General features: G+C 40.3%; 1 protein-coding gene across 1 annotated transcript; it reads right to left on the bottom strand.

The window, feature by feature from the left end:
* Window positions 1-3,283: 3,283 nt before the first annotated feature.
* Window positions 3,284-11,200, bottom strand: slc39a4 (solute carrier family 39 member 4). Its single transcript, XM_068710603.1, has 12 exons — window positions 10,902-11,200; window positions 9,104-9,469; window positions 7,556-7,757; window positions 7,170-7,312; window positions 6,846-7,029; window positions 6,361-6,533; window positions 5,980-6,177; window positions 5,662-5,766; window positions 5,046-5,100; window positions 4,779-4,931; window positions 4,512-4,699; window positions 3,284-4,418 (listed from the first exon to the last, which is right to left on the bottom strand). The coding sequence occupies exons 1-12, from the start codon at window positions 11,100-11,102 to the stop codon at window positions 4,290-4,292; spliced, it is 2,097 nt and encodes a 698-aa protein (XP_068566704.1). The 5' UTR covers window positions 11,103-11,200; the 3' UTR covers window positions 3,284-4,289.
* Between the last annotated feature and the right edge of the window lie 148 nt (window positions 11,201-11,348).

The raw sequence follows: 11,348 nt of genomic DNA, 5'->3' as shown, positions 1-11,348 counted from the left end.
AAATAGAAAGCATTTATGGTCGGAACTTTTGAATAATTGCAGAACTGTAATTCTCAGCCACAATGAAGGTTTTGACACCCTCCCTGTGGACGCCAAAGTCAAACAAATTCTCATGGTCTGTAATTGCGAGCCTTTTGTGCAGACCAGATTTTACTGCGTATGTGTTGTACCCCATTGATTTGACACCGTGGCATCTCCTCTTTTAAGCCTCCTTAAGCCAGCTCTTCTGGGAGGCTGTATTTTGAGCTAAAAACATCTTAGTTTAGTGTGTTAGCATGCTAACATTTGCACATTAGCAGTAAACACGAACTGCGGCAGAATGCCATTAGTTTTGCAGGTATTTGGACATAAACCAAAGCACTGGATTGGTTCATTCTCTGGGGATCATGAATGTCTGTATAAAATTTCACCTCACTCCGTTCCCTATTTGAGATATTTCAGTCTGAACTAAAGCCGTGGACTGACATACTGACTGTTGACAGTGATGTAAGACTTAAACTCAACCACGTCATTGACAGTGAGCTCACCTTAAACCTAGAATGTGACCAGTACAACCACAGTCATGTTATTATCTTGCTCCTTCCCTACATGCTGTTACTCAGCTGACCATGTCACTGCAGCATAAACATCTTTATGAAGTTGTAAAACTACCCATTCAGCCAAAAGATGTATTATGCAGTATGATTTATGATAAGCTCAAAGGTCCCATTTTTGAGGTAATTATTAAGTATTTTATTGGGAGAGTAAGTTACATGACTCTGGGGGCTCGTAAAAACCTCTGAAAACGTACTGTAGAAGTTAAAAATTATGGATTGCTTGTGTTGGAGAGCTGACTGCAGGGAAATCCATTTCCCTCTGTCAGCAGCCACTGTACATGCTGTAATCTGCAATTGGTGTTTTTACGGCGCATGCAAGGATCAGCACGCAACCTAAATGTGATCATTAAATGGATAACTTTGTCTGAGAGAATGTTGGCCACCGGTCATGCTGGTGGTTACACGTACACCATCATGTACATTTTGTGTCTCCGTCTTTGCGTGATGAGTTGTCAGCGGACTCTGTCCCTAATGAAGATGTTCACCTAATGTGCAAGTTGAGGAGATTAGACAAGACAGATAAAGAGACATTCTAGCTTCCACTGCTCCTCGCTTCATTCACATAAAGATTAAGAAAGTAGGTTACAGTCAGGTCGTCAGACTTAACCCTCCTGTTATGTTCGTTTCTTAGGTACAGCATCGATGTTCCCGGGTCAATTTGACCCGGTGCATGTTTAATCATCCAAAAGTGGTCAGAAACTAAAAAATCCTAATAAATATAGTTTGCACCTCATCACCAACTCCATTACTAACAATTCAATCAGTATTTAGTGGAATGGAGTTATTCACCCCTCCATAGATCATGAAAAATACATGTTCAAACAATTTTTTAGGTACTTTGGAAAAACCTAGATATAAATGGCATTAGTCTACCATAACATGTATTTATTTCTTCATTTTTTTGTACATTTTCAAACTTTCTTTTTTTCATGGGGTGATGTAGATAAATAGAGATGAGACACCTCTGCTGTTCAGGGTCATACTGACCCGCTCACTCAAAATCAAGCCAAATGAGTCATAAAGATTTCAATCAGGAGAGACAAGTGAATGATGAGTAGTTAACATTTATTGTGACTGATGATGCATTAATGAGTTACACGGAAATTCTTTGGCGCTTGAACTCGACGAGGAGATTTGTGATCGAGTTGTGATTGCCCTGAGCGGCAACAATATAAATCCCCCCGTGGAGTCCAGACACTGGTGGTGATGGTGGCTGATGAGGTTGATAGGATGATGAGTTGATGAGGCTGATGAATCTGCGAAGATTGGGCGGAGATGGGGAGGTGGAGGGTTGCGTAACAGCAGCATGAACTACTGAAGGTAGAGAGACGGTCATATTTAAAGACAGACAGCGACAAGATGATAAGCTAATGATGTCCTTGTGTCGTTGTGCTATTGGCTAGAGACCAGCTGATCTAGACAGCTGATATCATGATTGACAGCCCCAAACAACAACAACAAGGAAATAATATGTGCATGCATGAGGAGTGACGGCAGATGTATGGTAAATAAGCTATGGGCTTAGACATGCATGAGTATAGTCTTCCTGTTTGAATTTACGCTAGAGCTTCATTTGTATTGAAAGTAAACTTGATTTATGTTTATTTATAGTGTTAAGAAACAGACATTTACAAAAATGAACGAGAGATGAGCACAATGAATGATGTGTGTGTGTGTGTGTGTGTGTGTGTGTGTGTGTGTGTCTACACAGCACACAAGTGACATGTTGTCACGGTGTGCTTTGTTCAAATACATTTTGTCTTTATAATATTTTCGGCAGACAGTCTTGGCTGACGTATTGGGTGAGGATGACCACTGTATTTCACAATTTCTGACACGAATGTCTCGCTTGGAGGAACAGGTATATCAGTTCCCTCATCTGATGGTTCATAATCAGTACCATCATAATCTGAATTGACCTCAAGATGGTCTTCATCTTCAGACACATCCTCCTCTATTTCACTGTTGTGATCAAGGATGTGCTCCAGAGCCTCCAGGGCTGTCATCATTTTGTTTCTGTTGCTCATGTTGTCCTACAGTATTCTGCTGTGTTGTTTGCATCTGCAGAGTGTAATGTTGGTCGGACTCTCAAGCAACCCTCCCCTGCTAAGTGTGGGCGGAGTAAAAGGTTCCCGTCAACATCATCTCTGTTATATAAACCTGCAGGGGGTTGTTGCAAATGCATGATACATATATATATATATATATATATATATATATATATATATATATATATTTTGTTTTTTAAACATTGATTACACTAATTAAGGCAAGCAGAAGAAGTTTCATACAGAAAAAGTACTTTGACTCACAACATAACAATGCTGATCTGTGATCACACAAAAGGGTAAACCCACTGCTAAAATGATTCACAAATTGATCACACATAAATTAGTACATAATGGGTTTTGAATGAGTTTAAATTTTCCAAACTAGGCAGAATATAAAATATACTTTACACCACACCAACAAAAATAACACATTTTTAAACATTTACCTTCATAATTTGTGTGGTGGGATTTGTAGTTCTGGCAAATACTATAAACTCAAACAACTGCATAGCTTATTTTTCTAATTAATTTATCTGTGTATGTTTCTTATAAAAAAGCACAAAATATAACTGTACAAAGATGTATTACATGTAATATATGTAAATACTCTAGGAAACTCAAGGAGAAAACAATACGTGTATTCTGAATTGTAGTGTCATTTTCATATTTTATTAGTGCTGAAAAACAAAAACAACTACACAAAGAAAGAAATTGCATCTACTGCCATAAAAACTGTCTCGGGTTACCATAACCAATCTTAGCATTTGTAAAAAGGTAAATTTGTCAATATTTTTTTTAACCAAAATATTAATGATAAAAGTTTTTTTTTTTTTAAAACCCTCTAATATGTACACTGAGATTCTAGTTTAATAACTACTTCTAGCTACATCTGCTGCAGTGCACCACAGAGGTTCTGTAATACATCCTACCTTTTACCGTCAGAAGAGTTATATTTTAAGATCTACTGGTTGCATTTGATGTTGTTCCTGTATTGGAAGTTTGTCTCTAATATTTTGCCCATCACCATTGGTGTAGGCTATTGGGAAGCTGCTGTGCAAGTTTTCTGCACAAGCTGTTAGTGAACAACATTCGAAAGGTTGTCAAAAATTTTTTTTTTACGTTCGAGGGGTTTTGGAGTTTAAGGCATTTAGGTTTGTTTGTTTGTTTATTTTATTTGATATGGACATCACAGTAGCATTAGAATTGTAACATATATTTATGCACAAGGACCAGATGCACTGTGTTAAGTGTTTGTAGCGAAACGCTAATTTACAACACCTGTCCACATGGAGGCTTTTTAAAAAAAAAAAAGTTAAAATAGAAAAAAGAAAAAAAAGACAGAAAATACATCCACAAATACATACTCAGATACATACACAAAGTACAAGTGTGTTTACAGGGGTATTAGGTGTGGGAACAATGTTGTTTCTCTTTTAGCACAGAAATGTTTAAAATGTATTTGACTGGATTAGTTCTTCATCTGACAGGCTGTTTATGCCAACAAGACCAGGGCTCTCACCTTGGTCATTTATGAGGAATTCCCATAAACAGCCAGTCATGTTAATGTGAATGTTGTTCACAATCTTCATAGATTATTTCAGAAGTAAGATTAATCCATTCAACAGATCGACGTTTGTCTTTTTTAAAAGCTGATTCTGTCTTCATAAAGTGACAGCACCAACAGAATACCCCACCCAGTCAGAAGGCCGACGTTCTGCAGCAGAAACATCAGCCAGGGTTTCTTGTTGCTGATGTGGACCATGGTGGGGAGCTGGAAGGAGAAAGAAGCGAGATGGGAGTTCCTTTTGGTGCCAGTTACAGTATGTATTGTACGGTAAATGGTTCTGTCATGACAAACACTCACCATGTCAGCCAGCCCGACGTACAGGAAGAGTCCTGCAGAAATAGCAGCTATCCACTGCTTGGTGGCGAGGTCAGTGGCTACAGACAGAGCGATGTACAGGCCGATGAATGAGGTCATGGCGCTGCCAACGTTCAGAAGCAACGCCTTGCGGACAGACACACCGCTGTTGAGCAAAATGGCAAAATCACCTGGAGAGACACAAGGCGAGGTTAAGAGATCTTTAATGACCAAACCGGACGCTGCCTTGTCTTTGTGTATTTTCTTTACCCAGTTCATGTGGTAGTTCATGGCAGAGGACCGCTAGTGACGTGGCCAGACCGGACTTCCACGACAGGGAGAAAGCTGCGCCCATCGCTAAGCCGTCTGCAAAGTTGTGGACACTGTCGCCGATAGTTATCATATAAGGCAGCAGACGCTGTTCTGTGGAGGCAGACAGTTAAAGGTTGAGTAGCCACGATGATTAGCACTATAAACATATAACATAATATCACAATGTGACATGCTTGTTTTTGTATTGTAAATAACTTCACTTGCCTCTGGTGAGCTCTTTTGGCTCTGAATGGGATTTCTCATTGTCTTGATTGCAAACCTAAAATGTACATGTTACATTAAACAATCAGTAACAAGCCCTGTTATTGACATAACATTTATTAGTGACATATTATGCTGCATTCACATGGAAAGAGGCAGATGGTTTACGGCAAACCGGCTGTCATTTTAGTGGTCTAGTGCAGGATGGTAAAAGGCCGGCAGAGTATACCGGCAACGATAACGATAGACCGCATTGTCGTGGAAAGTTCAAACTTTTTGCCGTCCTTCACAACGGAATTTACACGCTGACGTTACGCAACTCCCTCACACAAGGGGAAAGTTGTTTAAGTTTGCAACAGAATAATAAGAGAAAGATGCATTTTTATAGTTACATGCATTACTAGATATAGTCTACTTGTTTGAATCGAACAATGATATGAATAAATTGTGTAAAATAGTATACACAAAATATTGTTATTTGATATATTAAATTACATCAGCATATCATCATTAGTGTTTGGTTTTGCCGTCCTGCCATTCCGTTGGAATGCAAAGCAGCAGCATTTGCATACATTTTGATTCGTGTTCCATCAAGTGTTAATGTAAGTGTGTTTCTCACCAGGTCTGCGCTTGATGCTGACTGTGACTTGTCTTTTTGTTTCCTCTCATGTTCATACATCTCTAAAACCCTCCCATGGTCACAGTGGTGAGGCTCTGATTCTTCCTTAAGAGAGAGAGACAAAAATATTGAGTAACGTTTTGACATTTCCTCGCAATATTTAGCTGCACAAATGAAGGCCAGGATCCCATTAGGTTCCCATAATTTCCAAAGCAATGTTTGAAAAGTCATAACTTTTCGATTTAAAGAAAAATCAAGAATGATATGTCCTCATTTATATTCTTATTAGCCTAATTCTGTGTATTATTTTTCTCTTACCCCGTGATGATGTTGATGATGGTGATGATTATCTTTATATGCAACCAGAGCGAAGATTGTTTCCATCAGATAAAAGTAGTAGATACCGCCAATCAGCACCAACATCTTGTAAATGTAGTCTGGAGTTTCTTCCTGGTGAGCGCCATGAGAGTGCTCAGGGCTGTCGATTTTGTCTGAGTGCACATGTAAGCCTAAAAACTGGTCACACAGACCGGAGGAAGAGGTCAAAATGAGTGTAAAAATAACCATTATTGTTGATGTCATGACAAAACGTCCTGGTGTGTTTATGAAGAATATTATATAGCTCCAATGAATTTCAGCTCCCAAGTGTATACAAATAAAAAAGCTTGTCAGGGCTTTAAAAGTGTGGAAATCACTCACCATGGGTATCAGGTGCAGTAAGGCATCTCCAGTCAGTGAACCTACAGCCAGGCTGATGCAAAACTGGATACAAAGCTGGAACACACTGGTGCAAGAGGTACAGAGCAGCACTACAATGCCAAACATGGACGTCAGTGTTATCACCATATTGGCAATAGTTGCATAGATGTATTCTACAAGAGAAAGACAGAACAGAAGAGGGGGGTGAAGGTCAGTTATGTCAAGAAGACATGGAATTTGGACATGATACCTGGACACCGTTATTCATATTTTGCAACAAAATAAAGCACAAAAATGCAAAACAAATGTAAAACCTTTATTGATTCAATCTGTCCATCCTGCCATGATAGAGGTGAACAAAACCTCATGACTTAGAAGCTTGTGGATCAGAAATATTCTCCAAAATTGCATGCTGAGGGTACTTTAAAGTGCAACCTTTGTTCTTAATTTCTTTCAAAAAGGTCTTTTAGAACGTGCACCCTTACTCTCAGTCTTGGTGAGCCCATCTGGTGTCAGTGGTTCTGTGATGTCTGCACACGCTCCGCTCAGGATTTGCTGGACGAGTGCAGGGCTGAGCCGAGCCAAGTCTGACCGACTCAGGCCAGAGGAGACCGAGCTGTTGTCCGCCAGACCGTAGATCAGGACCAGCTCCTCTGCTGAGGCGCAGAACTGGGAGAAAAGAAAAAGGTCTGTTAAGTTCACCACAACCACTATGGAATTTATCCTACTTTTCTCTGTGACGATGAATGAAAACAATGCAGTGAAAATCCTTTAGAGAAAATTAGGAAATGATGTGTTGGTATATGTACCCGATCCCAGGTGGTGTTTCCTTCATGCCTCTCGTGATGTTCATGGCTCCTCCTCTTCCTCCATCTCAAACCACTGTGATCGTGATCAGCGTGTTCGTCTTCCTGGTGTCCGAGGTTCAGACTCCTCATGAGAGCCTCCAAATCTACACAACACAAATACCTTCACTTCAGCAAAACTACTGCAGGATTCAGCTGGTTTGGATTAATAATATGACCATATGAATATGACTTTATGTAGTCAATGTGTGTGCAGGAAAACTACTGAGGAAAGTTCAATAAATCTTGCGATTTTAATGTCAAAGTGGTTAAGCCTAAGTTTACAGGGTCTGGGTTTTCTATGCATGTGTCCGTATCTCTGTTTCTCTGTGTTTCTGAAGGACATTCACCCCTGACAGTGACGTTCGTTGACCCCATATGGTCCGTGATGTAGTCCAGGAAGAAGCTCTCCTCAGGCAGAGGCCGGCTAACGAAGCAGTGACCCTGCAAGGCGTGATACAGGACGCGGCCCAAAACTGCACCCACTTCCTGTCTCTGGCCTGACGAGGATGCGTTGACCTCTGTCGTGATGTCACCGGCTGTTACACAGCTCTGGTTACCATGGTGATAAGGGAGAGGAAGGACAAAAAACAAAGGATATAACCAAAAGACTGACACAATTAGAGCTTTAAGAGATTTTTCAAGGAAAAAAGTAAAACATATTCCAGTTCCAGCTTCTTAATTGTGAGGACTTTCTGCTAGTTTTGTTTGATTCTAAATTGAATATCTTAAGTTTTGGATTGTTGGATGGACAAAACAAGCAATTCAATGACGTTTCCTTTGACTTTATACAAATTGTCTGAGACATTTTTCTATTTTACGCTGGTTTTTCGCAGATTAATCCTTCGATGCAGCCACAACCCAGTTACAATAGACTTGTCAAGAAATCACGAGCTGTCAACCTGATCAGCACTCCTCCTGAGTGCCATTTTGATTAGTAGCATTTTGTTTTGACCAGCTGTTTTGGTTTCTGATTGAAAGGTTTGCCAGATAACTGAATACAACTTTAAACTACAGAATATTAAATATTAGGTGATTCAGTTATGTATGCCTATGATGTCACTTCCAGAAAGCTTTCTCTTGTTAATCCTGATTCATGAAATACACATTCGAACCAGTGTGTGCACTGTTGTTAGGGACTCCTTATTGTTTCTTCTTCAGCTACAAATAATAACTTTGACTACGTAAAACACAAACAACACATTTAAATAGTTTACCAGAGTTAATTTTCATTTCTTTAACTTTTTTTAAAATAACTTCTGACATTAAATTTGTGTCTCACAACACAGCAGAACAAATCATTTAAAGAGGGCTTTTTTCATTATGATGATGGTGGTTGCTACAGTGATGTACAGGGCAAAGACTTGTAGGTCTACAATTGGCTGATCAATCAAGTATGATAAGATATGTAATGAGATATATACTGCCATGATCCCAGTAACCCTGTACACACAATAACCCACACCCAGAAGGATACTGTCAGAGAGCAAGGAGGGTCGTAAACTGGCTGCCTGGTTGCCAAATAGTGAATTATAGTGTCAATTTTCTATATAGCATAAAGCATTGTTGTATTATCAAATTCACGTGTTGGCAACCTTTTTTTTTACTTGTGGCCTTCTATAGCTGAACTATGTCCTCAGGCGACACAGACTCAGAGATCTGAGACAAGCAATTTAATCAAAGAGTAATGTTTCCTTCGTGAATAGTTTAACTCAAGTAAGTTCTTTGAGTAAACTTCAGTATTTGACAGGGAAAAGCAAAGATTTGAGAAGTTTTTGTGTAGCAGTAATGTTTTGTTTTCCTCTTTGCTGTCTTGTTGATAATCTTGTGAGGAGCCATAGATCAACCATAGATGAAAGAAATATTAAAAATAAGTACTTCTAGTTTGATCTACTAACAGTATGTTGTAGTCTGTCTGAGGGCTCATAGTGGTCGGGAAGCTCTTGAAGCAAGACCGTCAACTCATGAACATCTATGTGCACGTGTTCATGGTCCTGGTGCTGCTTGCGCTCTTCATGCCGGTGCTCATGGTGATCCTGATGTGTTTTTTTACGTAGGAAATGTTGGACCTCCTGTCCCCATGTCCCCTGCCTCACTGCGCTGCAGACCAGGCCAGGAGATGAGAGGTACAGGACGCATCCAGCAGCGAGAGCAGGGAACTGAGACACACTGACGGTTACACTTTTTCTGCCTCTTCCAGTTTTATCCTCTCCGTGGGTGGAGTGATCGCTGATCAGCTGGTGAAATGCATCCGTTAGCTCACACTATGCCCAGAGAAAAACACATACAGATCTATGTTAGTAAAAGAATATATTTACTAATTCAGTGATGTTCTCAGGCACAGCAGCCTAACACCACATACACAAACAACAGCTGCTACAGAAGTTTAGATTTGCTTGTTTTCTATCTGCTAGTGCTACACAACTTATTCATATCATTGTTCGATTCAAACAAGCACAAGGTTTGATTAATTTAGAAAAAGAAATATGCACATTGCATTAATGGCAACCTGTAATGTATTAACCTTGGACATCAGTTGCTTTTACTGCCTTCTATTAAAAAGAACTTCCTCAGATAACAAGAAGTAGGCCACAAAACAAATTGGGACGGCCTCAGGGTTGGCCCTATATTGTCCTTGTTGTTGGCTGTGTTTCCCGCTTTGCTTGATTGAAGGGTGGAGCTGAGATGTAACACACCTGAGCAGTCATTCCTTATGTACATTGTCGGGACTCTCCGTCCTCATGAGGACAAAATGTGTGTCCCCACAAGGCGGGTAGAACGAGCGTGCGAGCGTGTGCGGGCGCACACACGCGCGCATGCGCACACACGCGCGCACACACGCACCTTACACAGACATTGCCTACTGACTTGAGAATCACACCCTATTGTATTACTTACTTCTTTTACTTAAATAGTAAAGTTACTGTGAGGAACTTTCAACTGGTTATGAAACAGTCTACTGTTATGATTTTGTTCTTATTATAAATACTTTTATTGTTTCTGTTTTTACCATGTAAAGTGTCTTTGAGTGCCTTTTAAAGCACAATATAAATAAAATGTATTATTATTATTATTATTATTATTAAATGTAAGTTCGACAAAAAGTCCTTCAGCTCAGACTCCTGCGGGGCCTATAGAGCAGTGAGTCAGAAGCTACTCCGTCAGTCCCCGTTGGGAGCGAACACAGACACCACGCTGCCGGAAGGCCCAGGCAGTATCTATTACTGGGCATGCTGGAGGGGAGGGAGGCACAGGAGAACCAGAACCAGGACTGAAAGGCTCAGACGGTCAGACCCTGCTGCAGTAAAATTAGAGGTTTTCTGAAGGGAATCCGGTGCTCAGAAACCTGTCACCTGTCTTCATCACAGATCTGCTCGAGTAAAGGTTGTGACAAAATCAACGTACTATATAGGCTGATAACAATCAATCCTGTACCAGAAACTCTGACAGGAAAGAGAAGAATTAAGAGTTAACAGATATAGTCCTATAACTTAAAAAAAAAGTATAAAATAAAAGTATTTCTAGTAAAGAGGCCAACTAAATATGTTTAAAGATTCCCATCAAGAAATCTACTACATGTGAACATGGGCCAGCAGAGTTAATAGCTTTTGGACCCCGACCTTTGCGCTCTCTGCCAGGTAGGTGACTACAGGTGCTGTGGAATGAGGCTGCGAGTTAAGCCTAATAAAAACTTACCTTTTCACACGACACTTCACCACACTGCACACGTTTCTCCAGTGTATTAAAGACAGAGCCGAGGGATTCCCTGTTCAGATACTGCTGTCCTGGAGACACAACGCTGAGCACAGCCCTGTATGCTTCCTCCACAGCGGGAGACGCCGAAACAGAACCGAACAAACCCCGACTGGCAAGAATCAGCAGCGTGGAGAGAAACATCTTAAAGCTTTCTTTAAAAACTGCTTTTATAAGAATGGATTAATTTTAAAGAAAAAAGAAAAAACAGGCTGATAGAGGCTGATACAGTCCCAAGGTATTTCTACAGAGACATTGAGCTGTACAGAGCTCAGCTCAAAGCCGTTATCAGTTTTAAACAACTACACGTTCACTGGACCTGCATTGTGATTGGCTGACACGTGGCTCGTGCTGTGCTATACTTTTTTATTAAACCCTTTGTCACCTGTA

Source organism: Cebidichthys violaceus, unplaced genomic scaffold (assembly GCF_023349555.1).
Source record: "Cebidichthys violaceus isolate CVI_PGR_0920_01 unplaced genomic scaffold, fCebVio1.0.p SCAF_16, whole genome shotgun sequence".
NCBI lineage: Eukaryota > Metazoa > Chordata > Actinopteri > Perciformes > Stichaeidae > Cebidichthys > Cebidichthys violaceus.
The sequence above is the reverse complement of the archived record's forward strand: the minus strand, read 5'-3'. Positions and strand labels throughout refer to the sequence as shown.

Excerpts from the sequence above, each read along its gene's own strand:
- slc39a4 (XM_068710603.1), bottom strand. The coding sequence starts at position 11,102 with ATGTTTCTCTCCACGCTGCTGATTCTTGCCAGTCGGGGTTTGTTCGGT. Across the intron at positions 4,932-5,045 it reads GCCAAAAGAGCTCACCAGAG|AACAGCGTCTGCTGCCTTAT; the intron begins GCAAGTGAAGTT and ends CTGCCTCCACAG. Across the intron at positions 4,419-4,511 it reads ACGTCGGGCTGGCTGACATG|CTCCCCACCATGGTCCACAT; the intron begins GTGAGTGTTTGT and ends TTCTCCTTCCAG.